This window comes from Ornithorhynchus anatinus, chromosome 16, assembly GCF_004115215.2.
Source record: "Ornithorhynchus anatinus isolate Pmale09 chromosome 16, mOrnAna1.pri.v4, whole genome shotgun sequence".
In the NCBI taxonomy this organism is placed as follows: Eukaryota; Metazoa; Chordata; class Mammalia; order Monotremata; family Ornithorhynchidae; genus Ornithorhynchus; species Ornithorhynchus anatinus.
Window position 1 is genome coordinate 39,065,742 of NC_041743.1, and position 16,647 is coordinate 39,082,388.

Sequence of the window (16,647 nt, forward strand, 5' to 3'; positions counted from 1 at the left end):
AAGCACTTAAAAAATAACACAATTATCGGGTCTGAAACGTCAGACCGAGGGGAGAGCCTGGGGCCCCAAGGTCTCTGCACAAAACAGGTCCAGCTCAAGGCTATGACCCGGCAACAAGGCAGACATCAAACCTTTTTTGGCTTCTCCGTTTGTCCTCCTTTCTGGATGCTTGCAGTGAGTGTGAGTGAGAGAGTGTGAGTGAGTGAGTCCTTTTTAAAAGTTAAAGCAATATTCTGGGGAATCCACAGCGTTGTATCATATGGACTATTCCTTTCCATGGTTAATCGCCAGATAATTATCATGTGTTGGTATTAAAGCAAACAAGAGAAGGGGGTGGGAGGGGCGGGGAAACTGGAAAAAGCCAGCAGTGCATGGTGAGATGTCTGTTTCAGAGCTGCTTGATTTGGCTTCAGTGGTGATGAGATGCTGAAGAGAAGAAGCCCTATTGTTTAAAAAAAAGAAAAAAGAAAAAAAGAAATAAAACTTTAAAAAGTTAAAAAAAATTTGTATAAAGACATATTTTTGTACAAACATCGAAACTATTCCTGCATGACAGCAATAAAATTTCTTAATGTAGAACCGACGCTGAGTGGCTCTTCTCTCCGACTCCAGTGTCTCACCCCATTTCTTCCCCAGGAAACAAGTGGGGGGGGGGAAGAGTGCTTAGTACAGTGCTCTGCACACAGTAAGTGCTCAATAAGTACGACTGAAAGAAAGAGCCCCAGAAAGTAACTCCTAGAACGTTTGGGTCTCCTGTTCCTCAAAGCAACCTACTTTCCATTTATCCTACCTACCCCATCCATCCCAATCAATCAATCAATTAATGGTATTTGATGGCTTACTGTGGGTAGAGGACTGGACTAAATACTTGGGAAAGTACCAGAGAGTTGGTAGAAATGATGATCCCCTAGACTGTAAGCTCTTAGGCAGAGTACATATCTACCAACTCTGTTAAACTGTACTCTCCCAAGCATTTGGGCCAGTACTCTGCCACAGTTAGCCATCAATAAGTTCAGTTGAGTGATCTCTGCCCTCAGGACGTTTACAGATTAGTTGGAGAGACAGGCCGTTAATCAATCAACCGATCATGTTTATTGAGTGCTTACTGTGTGCAAACCACTGTACTAAGGGCTTGGGAGAAGGCAGTATGACCATAAACAGACACACTCCCTGCCCACAGTGAGTTCCCAGCCTAGAGGATTACACCCCAGAGCTCCTGATTCTGGTCCCACTGAGATACGCTGAGTGTTCACTGGTTACAGGGCAATGAAGTCAGAGCTTGGTGCTTGGCACATAAGTAAGCACTTAACAATACCCTAATCAGTATTATTACGACAGCAGTCAGTAGACCCCATCCCTGCCGTCATGGAGCGTACAGTCTAGCAAGGGAGACTTACATGTCCTGCGTTCCTTCCCCTAGACCGTGCCGCCTCTCCAGCGAATCCTAACGAGGAGGGGACTGTGGTCCAGAGCCGTTTACGAACTGGCCCGAGGTCGTCCGGCCAGGGCAGGGATCGAGGCAGGACTAGAACGCAGGGGTCCTGGCTCCCAGCCCTGGCCTCCTACCCCAGACCAGGCTCTTGTCCCGGGTATCTGGCAGAGGGGGAGCAGGAGACAGGAGGCCTCCTCCTCCCTCCCTGGGCCTCCTCCTGCACTGTAGCATCCAGGGCCGGGCAGCAGAAGGCAGGCGGGGCAGGCCGCTGCCCTGAACCTTGGAAACCTCTAGCCGAGCCCCCACTTAAGCTGCGGGAGGGATGGGGCAGTTCAGGATCCCCAGAATTGGTCAGCTACATTCATTCATTCATACAATCGAGCTTACTGTCTGCAGATCACCGTGCTAAGCGCTTGGGAGAGAATAATACAAGCTACCCAAGGGCGGTGGAGAAGGCAGGCACTGGTTTGGCGGCAGGTGAGATGGAAGCACAGTGAACGGTTGAAGGAGGGGAGTGTACGGGCTGGCTTGGGAAAAGAGATTCCCTCTTCCCCTCTCTTCTCCCTTCACTTCCCTTCTCTCTTTCCCATTCTTCCCCTTTAGTTCTCTTCCCCCCCCCCCCTTCCCCATGCCCCGCACCCAGACAATCAGTGGCATTTATTGAGTGTTTTTTAATGACTGTGACTGATGTGCTAACTTCGCATTTACTCCTGTGCTTAGCACAGAGTCAGCACTAAAGAATTCACTGAGGACAGGGACCAGATCTAATTCCCAATGCTTAGTTCTCTCTGCCCCTCTAGATCGTAAACTCCTACAGGGAGCAGGGCAGGAAACAAGTCTACCAACTCTGTTTTACTGTACTCTCCCTGGCGCTCAGTACAGTGCTCTGCTCACAGCAAGCACTCACTAAATTCCACTGATCGATTAATTAGTACAATATTCTCTTAGAGAAGCAGCGTGACTCAGTGGAAAGAGCCCGGGCTTGGGAGTCAGAGGACACGGGTTCGAATCCCGGCTCTGCCGCTTAGCTGCGTGACCGTGGGCAAGTCACTTCACTTCTCGGGGCCTCGGTTCCCTCATCTGTAAAATGGGGATTCACTGTGAGCCTCACGTGGGACAACCTGATCACCCTGTATCTCCCCCAGCGCTTAGAACAGTGCTCTGCACATAGTAAGTGCTTAACGAATACCAACATTATTATTATTCTGCACACAGTAAGCGGTCAACAAATACCCCTGATTGATTAGTACAATGCTCTGATTACAGTAAGTGCTTAATAAATACGATTACTACTACCACCACGGAACAGTTATTATTAAAATAATTCGTAATTATTCTTCCTTTTGCCAACCATCCATAAATCCTGTAGAAATGGGTCGAGGTAGCTGGGTGGCCATGAATTCAGGCCACTTGGGGGCAGCAGCAGCAGGAGGAATTTGGGAGACAGAGAGGTGCTGCTGCCCCCTCCTCATTGACAAGGAAAGCAGGGGGCAGCTGCGGGGAGGGGGGCAATAAGGGGGCAACTTGGCTCCTGCTCCCCCAGGAACCGGCACCCCTCCCTCGGCCCTCAGAATGCCTCCTCTGATCCGCTTGGGATGTCCACGGAAAGGCCCCGGCGCCCGTCATTATCCCGTTTGTAGCGACACTCCTCTGCTGTTGGCCCCCCAACAGTGCCGAGGGAATAGGCTGCTCTCTCTCCCGCTCTTGGGAACTCGCAGGAAGTCATTCCTACTTAGATTGGGCGTCCCATGCAGGACAGGGACTGTGTCCAACCTAATTCAGCGCTTAGAAGAGTGTCCGTTACACAGCGCTCGACAAATCGTGGTTTGGCGGATTAGAGGGGACTCAGAAGGACCTGGGTCCTAATCCCGTCTCTGCCCCTTGTTGGCTGTGGGATCCTGGGCAAGTCGCTTCACTTCGCTGTGCCTCAGTTACCTCATCTGTCAAATGTCCAATCTGGTTAGCTTCTAGCTATCCCGATGCTTAGAATGGTGGCTGTCACATAGAGCTTAACAAATACCATTAAAAAAAAAAAAAAACCACCTCATACTCACCCAGTTGGCCTGCAAGAGAGCACGAGGAACAAAGGTCAAGATGCAAGTGGGAGACACGACGAAGTCCTTCGGAAGACCTGTCACTCACACGACACACATACATACGCACACACACATAAAGGTTTCCATTTCGAATCATAACAACTGAGCCATGGATCAGCAAAACTCTCGAGAAATCTGCAGTACCATTTGCCAAACCTCTTGAGAAGGACTACCGTGGAAGAAAGCCAGACTCAAAGATCAGGGACCTAACAAATGTTGGGGTGACCGGTGGGAACTCCCCCCCTTCCCCAGCAACTTTACGTCTGCACGGCATTGGAAAAGGGCTGTTACAATTCCACGTGGTACTGCCCCCCAGCAGCAAAATAACAGCAATAATAATAATAATAATAATTGTGGTGCTTGATTAGTATTTCTTTTGTGCCCAACACTGGACCCAGGAAACAGAAATGTGAAGAGAATCTGGGCAAAGACTTCTTCTTTGGGCCTGAAGCTTCATGCAGGCCCTCCCTGTCCCCATGAGGGCAAAGATGGGTTAAGGTTGATGAGCCCAGAATTGGAAAGGGGAGAAGGAAGGTGGTCCAAGGACCTCCCTCTCAACCATCGGGACCCAGGCCCAGGGGTCCTGCAGGAGTTACTATGCACTAGGCCTTGCCCTTCAGCCAGGCTGTATACCAAGACCGACCTCTGACCATGACTGCTTTAACCCTAGGGCAGAAGGAGCCACTGCCTGACCCCTTTCACCCCCAGGCCATCACGTCACCACGGGGGAAGCCCCCTCCTCACCTTCAATTTCTCCCTCTCGCCTCTCCCTGACCACTGCCAGGGAACAGTCGGCCTCAGAGGAGTTGAGAGGGGCCCTGGTGCGATCAACAGAGGCGGGTGGGAAGAAGGTGAACTCTGACCCGAGTCCCAGTGGACTTGGTCAACCCCGGGCCACCGAAACTCGCATGTAGCCCTGCCACTGACCACTCCTTCCCCTCTCCAACAGGCCCCCGGCAGGGGACTCCATGCCTGCTGAGGTTTGGAATGAGGTCTCTGAGCCCCTGGCTGGGGCAGGGGGGCTGGGGAGGGGCAGAGGGGCCTCTCCTGGCCCGGTTCCCGGGTAGCATAGCCGGTGCCAGGCTCTGCTGGCCCGCTGGGAGGGGTGCCGGGGGGAGAGGGGAGAGGACAGGCTTCCGGGAGAAGAGGGCGGGCAGCGGGAGGAAGCGGTGGAAGCCAGGCTGCCGGCCAGAGCCAAAGGGAAGGAAGCCGGGACCCGGCCTGAGACGCAGCCCATCCGCATCCCGGCTGGGCGCGGGATTCCCCACAGACCCGGACCGGGGAGAGGGCGGTCTCTGTCCCCTCCCTCCCTCTCAGCCTCCAGCTTGGCTCGAGGTCCTGCGCCTCCCTCCTTCCCTGAGGCCTCAGCTGTCCTGCAGGCCCACTCTCCTCCCCTGTGAAGGGGCCCAGCCCGCTGCGGGGGCGGGAGACACATCCCAGAGCCGCTGCAGCTGGAAAACCACTTAGCTCCACCGCCCCCCAAGCCCCCGGCCCCGCTAGCTGTCCGGCTGCCTGGCTGTCTGGATCCTGGATTCCCCTCTCTGTCTCCTGTGGGGGCAGAACAGCCGGGCCGAGCCAGGGCTCTGCCTGCAGGCTCCTCTCCTTCCGTATCCCCGCCTCGGGCCCGGCCCACGGGAAGAAGACACTTGGGGAAGGGGAGTCTGGCTGGGTCGGGGGGTTGAGATCTCTTCCCGCCTACCCCCATCCCCCCCCATCCCCTATCCTCCCTCCTCTGCGCGGCCCAACCCAACCTGAGCCTGACTCAGCCCAGGCCTGACCCCAGCCCGGCCTGCTTCCTTCCTTCCTTCCCCTAAATTTAGCCTCCGTGTGTGCACTGAGCAGGCCCAAGCTGATGTGGCTGGACCAGACCCGGCCCCTTCCCCAACACAGAGGCGGTCACACACATACTCCCACAAACACACACTCACAAGGAAATACACACACTGACCAGACATACAGTGTTTACAAACACACACAAACACACACACGCACCCCTCTCTTCCTTTCCTCCTTGTCCTCCTCAATCAGACCACCACACTCCCACCCCAGAACACACCTCCGGCTCTCCTCCATATCGCGGAGGACCCTCCACCTCGCCCCCCGCCTCGGAGGATGGAGAGAAGCATCCAGAGCCACAGCCGCCTCCACAAACCTCGGGGAGACTGAGCGGCCGCTACTGCTGCAGCATTTGCTGTGGCCTCAGAGGTGACTCTGGATTCTGTCGACTAAATGTGGTGGACTTCCAAGCACTTAGAACAGTGTGCTGTACAAAGGAAGTGCTCAATAAATACCATAGACTGAGTGGCTGTGTCACTAGGAGCCTGATATTCTGCTCTTCTAGTCATGGACTGCATGTCTAGCTACTGATCTTGGGGTTTCTCCTCCCGTTGTCTTAGCGTTCTCGTTTCTTCTCTCTTTATGCGTATGTCTCCAAATCCCCTTCCCCATTTTTACTATTAGATTTTTGAGCCCTCTGAGGTCCAGAGACCATACCGGTGCTTGGCATGTAGTAAGCGCTTTACAAATACCATTATCATTATTATTATTATATCTAATTCTCACCTTGGTATTCTCTCCTAGTCCTCGGTACAGTGCTCTGCACACAATAAGGGCTTAATAAATACAGTTATTATTACTGTTACACGTTAACCCAAAGACATAACCTCTATACCCACACACACATACAGAGGAAAATATACACAACGATCCAGACACACGGCCTTTACATACACACACACAGGCACACACAGAGGCATTAATCCTGACACACAAAATATTTCTGCTCCTTGACTTTTGGGGTGACCTGGCTGACCCTCTGGCTGTCTGCATGCAGGGCTAAAGGAGCAGGGAAGAGTCTGAGAGCAACAGGTGGCCAAGAGCCTCTCCCCCTCCACGTCCCCAGGAAGGCAGACCCTCCTTGTGCGGGTACAGCTGCTGTTGTCACAGGCTCTGTCTAAAAAGTCTCTCCTCCTATTGCGCGCCCCCCACTCTTCCAAGCCTTTGACCCTGACCTTCTTCTGTCTAGGCCTGTTGTTTCCCAACAGTGCTCAGCTTGCTCACTCAGTCTGAAACTGGGCCCTTACTTGTCCTCCGGCCGTCCAACGGCACGCTCAGGGCTCCCAGCGGCCTGAGAGGTCTGCTCAGCGCTTTGGAAGACTCGGGAGGGCAGGGACTATGGCTCCTAAACAGTGAGAATAACAATAACAACTGTGGCATTTGTTAAGCTCTTACTATGTGCCAGACACTGTACTAAGCACTGGGCAGACACAAGTAAATCTGGTCAGTCACAGTCCCCGTCCCACATAGACAGCCGGTTATTAGAACCCATGACCTTCTGACTCCCAGGACCATGCTCGATCCACTACGCCATGCTGCTCCTCTGAGAAGTCTCAAACCTTGCCCTTCTAGCCTCAGTGCTAATCAATCAATCGATCGATGGAAGCAGCGTGGCTCAGTGGAAAGAGCCCGGGCTTGGGTGTCAGAGGTCATGGGTTCTAATCCCGGCTCCGCCGCTTGTCAGCTGTGTGACCTTGGGCAAGTCACAACTTCCCTGTGCCTCAGTTACCTCATCTGTGAAATGGGGATTAAGACTGTGAGCCCACGTACCTTGTATCCCCCAGTGCTTAGAACAGTGCTCTGCACATAGTAAGTGCTTAACAAATGCCATCATTATCATTATCATTTATTAACTATAGACTGTTAGCTCATCTCTAGACTGTAAGCTTGTTGTAGGGAGGGAATATGTCTGCTCTGTTATATTGTACTCACTGTACTTTCCCAAACGGTACAGTGCTCTGCACACCGTATAGTGCCCAATAAATACGACTGACTGAATGAATGAATAAATGAATTGAGAGCTTACTGTGTGCAGAAAACTGTGGAGTGGGAGTTATAAGGCCCTGGGTTCTGATCCCGGCTCTGTCACTTGTCTGTTTTGTGAGCTTGGGTAAGTCACTTCACTTCTCTGTGCCTCAATTACCTCATTTATAAATAGGGGATTAAGACTACGAGTCCTATGTGAGACAGGGACTGTGTCCAACTGATTAACCTGTATAATAATAATTATAATGTTGGTATTCGTTAAGTATGTACTTTGTTCTAGGCACTATACTAAGCGCTAGGGTAAATACAAGCAAGTCAAGTTGGACACAGTCCCTGTCCTCTGTGGGGCTCACAATCTCAATCCCCATTATGCAGATGAGGTAACCGAGGCACCGAGAAGTAGAGAGACTTGCCCACCGTCACACAGCAGACAAGTGGCGGAGCTGGGATTTAGAACCCATGACCTTCTGACTCTCTGAGCGCTTAGTACAGTACCCAGCACATAGTAAGCACTTGACAAATATCACAATTATCATCAGTATTATTATTACAATACAAGGTGCCCTAATCAAGTGCAGAGCTCTTGGGAAAGTACTACATCATGGAGTTAGTAGGTGCAATCCCTGACCAGAAGAAGTTTGCAGTCTACAGGGGGAGACAGACATTTAAATAAATTATAGATAAGGGAAATAGATTATACAAGTGCTGTAGGGCTGGGGTGAGTATCAAAGTGCTTCAAGGGTACTCGACCAAGTGCAGCTGACACAGAACGGGGCAGGGGGGGGATGAGGATTTAGCCAGGAAAGGGGTCTTGGAGGAGATGAGATTCCATTATATTCATTATCAAACTCGTCTCCTGTTGTAATGCTTCCATCTTTCCTTCTTTCACCAACACCCCACATTTACTCAACGACTGAGCTCCTTGGGAACCAGGGACGGTGACTAATTTTCATCCCTGTATCTTACCCAATGCTTAGTACAGTGCTCTGCCCATAAAAGGTACTTGGTAAATCCATCGGTGGTATTTTTTGAGCGCCGTGTGCAGAGCACCGTACCAAGTGCCTGTCTCCCCCGATTAGACTGTAAGCCCGTCAAACGGCAGGGACTCTATCTGTTGCCGACTTGTTCATTCCAAGCGCTTAGTACAGTGCTCTGCACATAGTAAGCGCTCAATAAATACTATTGAATGAATTGAATGAATGAAAAGCAGAGCTCAACAGAGTTGGTAGACATGATCCCTGCCCAAAAGGCCATCGCAGTTTGGTACTATTCCTAAAAATATTCCTTCTGCCCACCATGCCTCCTGGTCATCTTGCGGCAATCTTCAGGTTTCCTGTGCTCGTCCCCTCCCCTCTGCAGCTCTCGGAGCAGAGCTGTGCACAGTGAGCACTGTTCCGACGCTGGTGGCCCTGACTGAAGTCCAGGACCTCAGGGTTAATGAACTTGTCCTGTCATCCGAGGTCCTCCCAGCTGGCCTGGAGTTGGATGCCACGTTGGCACTCCCTCAGTCCCCCTGTTTTCTGGGCCTCTAAGGGCCTTTTGAAGAGGTGTAAGGGAAGTGACCTTCTCCTCAGGGTGAGGATAATAATAATAATAATAATGTTGGTATTTGTTAAGCGCTTACTATGTGCCGAGCACTGTTCTAAGCGCTGGGGTAGACATAGGGGAATCAGGCTGTCCCACGTGGGGCTCACAGTTTTAATCCCCATTTTACAGATGAGGGAACTGAGGCACAGAGAAGTTAAGTGACTTGCCCACAGTCACACAGCCAACAAGTGGCAGAGCTGGGATTCGAACTCATGAGCCCTGACTCCAAAGCCCATGCTCTTTCCAAGGATGGGTAGACTTACTCTGGCACAGGACTCTAGTCGTTTTTTTATGGTATTTGGTAAACACTTACTCTGTGAGAGGCACCATTCTTAGCGCTGGGGTAGAGACAAGTTAATCAGGTTGGATGCAATTCACGTCCCACATGGAGCTCACAGTCTTAATCCCCATTCTTACAGAGGAGGGAACTGAGGCACAAAGAAGGAAAGTGACTTGTCACACGGCAGACAAGTGGCAGAGCCCAGACTAGAACCCAGGTCCTTCTGACTCCCAGCTCCGCGTTCTACCTACCAGGCCCTGCTGCTTCTCCCAGTCTTCATCATCAGCATCATCATCAACAGTATTTATGGAGCACCTACTCTACAGTAGGTGCAGAACACTGTACTAAACCCTTGGGGATATATCCCAGTCAACCAATCGGTGGTCTCAATCGGAGCATGTAGAGCCCTGTTCTAAGCCCTTCGGGACATATCCCAATCAACCAGTCACCCAAGAAGTAGGACAGCTTAGCGGAAAGAGCATGGAACTGGGAGTCATTGCACCTGGGTTCTAATTCCGGCTCTACTTCTTGTGTGCTGTGTGACCTTGGGCAAGTCACTTCACTTCCTCTTTGCCTCAGTTATGTCGTCTGTAAAATGGGGATTAAGACTGTGAGCTCTTTGTGAGATTTTTATTAACTTATATCTGCCCCAGTGAGTGCCTGGCATACAGTACAGGCTTAACACACATATTTATTTTTTTTAACCGCAATGGTATTAATTGGAGCGCTTACTCTTAGTAGAGCACTGTACTAAGCCCTTGGGAACACATCCCAGTCAATCAGTGGTATTTATTGAGCACTTAGACCTTGGGAGCATATCTCCATCAGTAAATACAACTATGGTATTTATTGAGTGCTAACTGTTTGCAAACACTGTACTAAGCACTCTATTAAGATATGCGCTTTCCTCTTCTCCCTAATTGCTACCTCTTTAATACAATCACTTATCCTCTCCTATCAGTCTCCTTGCTGACCTCCCATCCTCGCATCTCTCTCCTCTCCAGTCCATACTGCACTTTGCTGCCCACATCATTTTTCTACAAAAACATTCGGGATGCATTTCCTCACTCCTCAGGAAACTCCAGGAGTTGCCCATCCACCTCCACATCAAACAAAAACTCCTCACCAATGACTTTAAAGCACTTAATCACTTTGCCCCCTCCTACCTCACCTCCCTACTCTCCTACTACGACCCAGCCGGCATATTTGGTTCCTCTAATGCAAACCTTCTCACCGTATCTTGATCACGTCTATCTCACCACCGACCCCTCGCCCACATCCTGCCTCTGGCCTGGAACACCCTCCTTCCTCATATCCGATGGACAATTACTCTCCCCCACTTCAAAGCCTTACTGAAGGCAGATCTCCTCCAAGAAGCCTTCCCTGACTAAGCCTCCCTTTCCTCTTCTCCCACTCCCTTCTACATCACTCTGACTTCCTCCCTTTATTCATCCTCCCTCCTAGCCCCACAGCACTTACGTACATATCTCTATTTATATTATATCTAGACTGTAAGCTTGTTGTGGGCAGGGAATGTGTCTGTTGTTATATTGTACTCTCCCAAACACTTAGTACAGTGCTTTGCACGAGGCAAGCGTTTAATAAATACGATTGAATGACGGAAAAGAATGAATACTAAACACTAGAGAGTAAAATATAGTCGGTAGGCACGATCCCAAATCTTGAGGACTTTACGGTCTAATGGGGGAGGCCGACACTAAAAGAAAGTACAGGGCAGGGGAAGGATGGAATTCCTGCCCTTGAGGAGCTCTTGGTTTCCTGGGGGAAGCAGGAGAGATAATAAATGAATGTGCAATAGTTAGGAATAAGAGAGTGGGTCTAAATGATAGGCCGTGAGCGACCAGGCCTTTGCCCCCAGTTCCCCCTCTCCTGGAAGTCTGGTGCAGACTCTTCAACGATTAAGGCCCAATGTTTTAGGCCCTGGACTGTTCAGGGCCCGGAACCCCCTGCCTTCAGCGGGCTCTACAACCTAACTTTTCCGCCCCAGGACTGGACTATCAAAGGCAGCTAACAAGGCCCAGGCCTGGTCAGACTTCTGCGGGGGCGGTGTCTCCGGGGGTCTCTCCCGCACCACCCCCTGGGGACTGAGGCTGTGGGGGACGGGGGACGACGAGCCCCTCCCGGAGGCTGTCGGGGAAGGCCGGTCCCGAAGAGACAACCAGTTCCTGTGTCCCCGGGGCGGCCGTCTGGTCTCCCCTGTCCGCCAGCCTCAGCTGTCGGGGATCCTAATTCCCGATCCCGCCCTTCCCCGGGGCAAAGCCCCTCAGCTGTTGACACACAAGGGCGGTTGGCAACAGCCGGAAACGGCTTTGTGCACACAGACACAACACACACGTCCACATCTGGGGCCTGGGAGGGGGGGCCAAGCCTTGAAAACATTGTCACGGTCCAAACCCTCCAGCTGTTCTCCCCCAAACTGTGCCCCCACCCTACCGTCCCTCCCATAGCCAACAATGCGCCTCACCCCCTTGTCCCCTACTATGTCAAGGCCTTGGATGTCCACAGGTCCGCTCCCGGCCTCACCCACCCCGGCCTGGGAGGGCCCCCTATTTCTCACCAATACCCAGGGAATTAATTCCTTGCGACGCAAAGGGCAGGGGCAGAACTGGACAGAAAGCTCCAGGGTGGGCGGGAGGAAGCTAAAAGCCCAAATTCTCAGGGGCGCAGGGGTGAAGAACTCTACCCGCTCCCATCCTCCGGGTGTCCCCATTTTGAAGATGGGGAAACTGAGGCCTGGGGAAGGGGAGGGGCCGACCGCAAAGGAAGCCCGAGCCCGGTTCTCCCCGCTGCCTGGGAGACTCAGGCCGGACCACGTTGCCCGGTCGGGAGGGGGAACTTTAGAGAAGTCAAGGGGCATTCGGGCTGCACCCTTCTCCCCAGAACTCCCTGGCACTGGGTCCGGGGGTTGGGCGGGGCGATGCCCGGGCCCGGTGGGGCCAGTAGGACCACTAGGAGGCTGCCGGCGGAGCTGGGCCAGGGTCCATGGGGCCGGAGAGGGAGCCGCGGAGTGGCTGCAGCCTCAGCTATGTCAACAATTTCCTCTCTTCTCCCCCTTTCCCTCCAACAGACCCGGCAGCCTCAGTCCCGGAGGGGCGGGCACACGGTCTCCCCACCGCCCACTCATCCCAGGCCCAGGGACCCGGCCAGAGTCAGGGCCAGGCCCGAATCCTCAGTCCTCACCGAATTCACGCAGAAAACTTCGAGGTGCGACACGTGTGCCCAGAGATCAGACAGCTCAGTCGTGGAAATGGACACCGGCCCCTCAAGCGGGCTACCGTGGCCATCCAGGCCCAAATCCGGCCGGAGCCACTGCTCACATACGTTGCTCACCCGGGCTTGAAAACGGACCCCAGTTGCCTTCTGCACTCGCTCAGGTGAGCACGTACACACCCACGTGCACCCCTGAACCCACCAGTCCCTGTGCGGGCAGGGGGAGCCGCCGTACAGGGGTCAGACCGAGACAGGCCAGGGGAGAGGGGAGGGTCCTGGGGATAGGGGGAGAGGAAGTTGGAGGATGGAGAAGCCCGGGGAGGGGGCGTGGGGCCGAGTGGCCCTGGCAGCTGAGCCCCCCATCTCCCAACAAACCCTCCAGGGTCATCCCCGGGCCTGTCCGAGGGGGCCCGTTCAGCCCTGGCCCGAGCCCGGCTCTCCTTAGCTCCGCAGTGCCGGGGGCCCAGCCGGGCAGGACGGTCCCCGCGGGACCACCCCCCATCCCTCAGTTACCTCACCTGTAAAACGGAGATTAGAAGTGTCAGCCTCACGTGGGACAACCTGATTCCCCCGTATCTTAACCCCAGCGCTTAGAACAGTGCTCGGCACATAGTAAGCGCTGAAAAACTACCCCCATAATAATAACAATTAATAATTAACCTCATCGCCCCCAGCCTGGCCCTGAAGTCTCGGCCGGGAGCCCCCGGGCCTCTTAGCCGGGGGTCCGGGGAGGAAGGGAGGAGGGGGTTAACCGTGGGCGACGGGTGGGGCGGGGACTCCCTCTCCCGGCGCCTGAGTTTTCCGAAGGCTCCCGTTTCCTGGAGGGGGGAGAGGAGGGGGGCGGGACAGGACAGGACAGGACGGGGAAGGGAGAGAAAGGGGGGCTTTCCTCCGTCCCTCCCTCCGCCCCTCCCCCTCCCTCCTTCGTCCAGGGAAACTTTCCGCCCGGCCCTCCCAGCCCCAGCTCCGCGCTGGCCACCGGACGGTCAGGACCGGACCCTCTGCGGCCGGGACCCCCCGAAGTCTCCCCCCTCCCACCATGGCCCAGGGCAGGCCTGGGGCCGGGTTCTGAGCCGGACGGCCGGACCCCCCCCCACCTCCCCGCATCCCGCCCCCAGGTAAGAGAGGAAAGCGGGGAGGGGGGTCCCCACCGGGCGGTCAGAGGGTCCCGGGGAGGAAGGACCCGTCCCGCTGTCCCCAACGCCTCGGTTCCCGATGCCCCCCGGCCCTGCGGGTGGGAAGGATGGCTGGGTGGGGGGCTGCGGAGGGGGAAGAGGATGCGGGACCCCCGCCCGCCCCTCCGGCTTCTCTGGACGCAGCGCTCGGACTCCGGCGGAAGGGAAGGCGGGGGGGGGAGCGCTTAGTACAGTGCTCTGCACATAGTAAGCGCTCAATAAACGCTACTGAATGAGGAAGGGAAGGCAGTGGGGGGGGGGGAGGGGGTGTTAACTCCCAGGGTGCCAGGGGACTGCCCCTCCTCATCTCTCCGCTCCCCTTCGGGACCTCCCTACCTCCACCCGGCCCTGGAGGGGTCTGTCCTCCCCGGGCGCGGTGGGCAAGGAGGCCAGGCCGGATGCCCAGGGCTGGCACAGGGGCCGCCAGCTTAAGCCAGCCCAGGGCGGGGGCAGTCGCGGGGAGGGGAGAGAGAGACGAGGCCAACCCAGATAAACTTCTCTGAGACATGGGATTGCCCCCTCCCAGCCATCAGTGAGCCCTATCATCAGGCACAGATACCCCAGTCAAGACGGGGAGGGCATATCTCGTCCTTCTCCCCACCCCCAGTTATCTCTTCCTGCTCCCCTTCTCCTCACCCCTGAAGGTCAGGCGAGAGGGCGATGAGAGCCCTGATGGAAGGAACGGGTACAGGCCGGCCCGGAAAGGCTTCAGGTGTGCGTGTGGCCTGTTGCCATGGTGACATCGCGCCGTCTCCTCTACCTGATGCCCTTCACAGCTGATATCCTCCCGCAGGGCAGACCAGGAAGGAGAGGGGAAAGACCTGGAATCTGGAGGCCGAAAGTGTGGGGGGCGGGGAGAGTCCTGCCTCATTCAGGGGGGATCCAGCCCTAGACCCCCTTCTAGGTGCCTGGAAGCTGGGGTGAGGGTGGGATTGGAATACCCAAAGGGGTCAGTGGGTGGTAACTTCCCAGCATTGCTAATGAAGAAGACAAAGGAACTTCTAGGCCCAGGAAGGAAGGAATCTAGAATTCCTTCCTAGAATTGGGGGTTGGGGGTTAAGGAGACCCTCCCCCTCTCCCCCTGGAGGGATGGGGTGGGGCAGGGGGTTCAACCTATTGGACTGGGATGTTAGGGATCAGGTCAAGGCAGAGGGGCTAAAGCCTTGCCTCAGGAGGAGGTGAAGGTGGTGAAGGAGAGAGTCCCAGAATGGGCACCTGGAGGCCTGAATTCCAGGATTCCCACCCCAACTCTGCCCCGACCCATCCTTTCACAGGTGGAGCCCCAGGTTGGACGCAGACAGCATCATGGAGGCCCGAAAACGGGACATGGAACTTCTTAGCAACAGTTTAGCAGCCTACGCCCACATCAGAGGTGATTGGTGGGTGGGTCTGAGGTTGGGTGGTTGCGTGGGTAGGTGGGTGGTTGGAGGAAAAGCTGAGAAGCAGCATGGCCTAGTGGATAGAGCACAGGCCTGGGAGTCAGAAGGACCTCGGTTCTAATCCTGACTCTGCCCCTTGTTTGCTGTATGACTTTGGGCAAATCTCTCTGCAAAATGGGGATTAAGACCGTGAACTCTAGGCGGGACACAGACTGTGTCCAACCCTGATTAACTTGTGTCTACCCCAGCGCTTAGTACAGTTCCTAGCACATACTAAATGCTTAAAGAATACAAGTGGAATAAAAAATTAAGGGAGAGAAGGAGGGTGGGAGGGAAAGAGGAAAACATTGGGGCTGCCCATGGCGGGCAGGGAGAAAGGAATGGGGGAGAGCCAGGACCTTGGCCAGGCTGCTGGGCTATTACCCTCTTTTCCCTCGACCCCCACTGACCCTTCCACGTCCCAACTCCAGATCACCTAGAGAGCTTCGGTCTCTACTTCGTCCTGGGCATCTGCTTTGGCCTATTGCTGACCCTCTGCCTGCTGGTCATCCGTATCTCCTGCCGCCCCTACACCCGTCCCCAGCCCCCAGCGGGCCGGGACCCCCGCACCTACCCCCGGGCCCAGCAGCGGCAGGAGGAGGACGACGACGAAGAGGAGGAGGAGGAGGAGGAGGAGGAGGACACGCTGACCCGTCTGGGACCAGATGAGACTCTGCCCATCACAGAGCTGACCCCGGAGTCTGGCCCAGATGGGGGGCTCAGTGTGAACGTTTTCGCGTCAGCGGAGGAGCTGGAACGGGCCCAGCGGCTGGAGGAGCGAGAACGGATCCTCCGGGAGATCTGGCGGACTGGGCAGCCGGACCTCCTGGGCACGGGCACGGGCACCATCGGCCGCGTCCACTATTACTGATCGCCCGTCCAGCCAGGCCTCGCTGACCGCAAGCTCCCCCGGGAGCCGGTGTGCAAGGGAGTGCTCAGCTGGGGCACGGGGGCCTGGCAAGTGGCAGTCCATGGGGTCCCCCTTTCTCCCTGACCCTATATTGACTCATAAAGGGGGGAGCTGCTGCCTGAGGCATTGCCCTTCTACGTGGTGCTACTATCTCCCCTCTCCCAACACTCCCATCCCATGACTTAAACGATGGGGCAGGGACCTGGGCCTGCCTTGGACCTCCACTGGTGCTCTCTGCCCTGTGTTTCCCCAGGGCTTGGATCCCTCACCCCTGAGGGGGCAGAACCAGGGATAGGGGCTTGGGGACAGGGAAGGATCCCCCCCAGGTGGGGAGAGGGTAGGTGTAAAGAGGCGAGTGGCCAATGAAAACAACATACAGAGGTGTCTACTGTTTAACTGTTTAAGCCCCACTTCCTCAGCCCTCAATGTTTCTCTCCCACAGAACCAGGGGAAGGAAAGCTTCCCACCAGGGTTTCCTCCCTGGCTGATGGCTGGCCCTGGAGAACTTGTTTCACAGAGAGGGGGCTGCCCGGCTTGGGGAAGAGCACGGAATGGGTGGGGATGATCCATGGCTGCTGGGACAATCGATCAATCAGTTGTATTTCTTGAGTATTTACTATGTGCAGAGCATTGTATTTAAGTGCTTGAGAGAGTACAATACCAGATTTAGCAGATACATTCCCTGCCCATAATGAG

At 54.9% G+C, this 16,647-nt stretch overlaps 2 protein-coding genes across 3 annotated transcripts; one reads left to right on the forward strand and one right to left on the reverse strand.

The window, feature by feature from the left end:
- Positions 1-250: 250 nt before the first annotated feature.
- Positions 251-14,366, reverse strand: LOC120638872 (basic proline-rich protein-like). Its single transcript, XM_039914268.1, has 5 exons — positions 14,260-14,366; positions 11,213-11,328; positions 6,299-6,363; positions 3,487-5,193; positions 251-442 (listed from the first exon to the last, which is right to left on the reverse strand). The coding sequence occupies exons 1-4, from the start codon at positions 14,364-14,366 to the stop codon at positions 4,246-4,248; spliced, it is 1,236 nt and encodes a 411-aa protein (XP_039770202.1). The 3' UTR covers positions 251-442; positions 3,487-4,245.
- EVA1B (eva-1 homolog B) lies at positions 12,374-16,073 on the forward strand. Of its 2 annotated transcripts, none has more exons than XM_039914396.1 (3): positions 12,374-12,612; positions 14,898-14,995; positions 15,473-16,073. In XM_039914396.1, the coding sequence occupies exons 2-3, from the start codon at positions 14,929-14,931 to the stop codon at positions 15,910-15,912; spliced, it is 507 nt and encodes a 168-aa protein (XP_039770330.1). In that variant the 5' UTR covers positions 12,374-12,612; positions 14,898-14,928; the 3' UTR covers positions 15,913-16,073. The 2 variants fall into 2 exon arrangements, with proteins under 2 accessions (XP_039770330.1, XP_028937076.1); XM_029081243.2 differs by lacking the exon at positions 12,374-12,612 and adding an exon at positions 13,383-13,566.
- The last annotated feature ends 574 nt before the right edge of the window (positions 16,074-16,647 follow it).

Coding starts and splice junctions, on each gene's coding strand:
- LOC120638872 (XM_039914268.1), bottom strand. CDS start 14,366: ATGTCACCATGGCAACAGGCCACACGCACACCTGAAGCCTTTCCGGGC. Junction 11,329..14,259: donor CTCTCGCCTGACCTTCAGGG/GTGAGGAGAAGG, acceptor CGTCCCCCACAG/CCTCAGTCCCCAGGGGGTGG. Junction 5,194..6,298: donor TCAAGGAGCAGAAATATTTT/GTGTGTCAGGAT, acceptor CCCCCGACCCAG/CCAGACTCCCCTTCCCCAAG.
- EVA1B (XM_039914396.1), top strand. CDS start 14,929: ATGGAGGCCCGAAAACGGGACATGGAACTTCTTAGCAACAGTTTAGCA. Junction 14,996..15,472: donor AGCCTACGCCCACATCAGAG/GTGATTGGTGGG, acceptor TCCCAACTCCAG/ATCACCTAGAGAGCTTCGGT.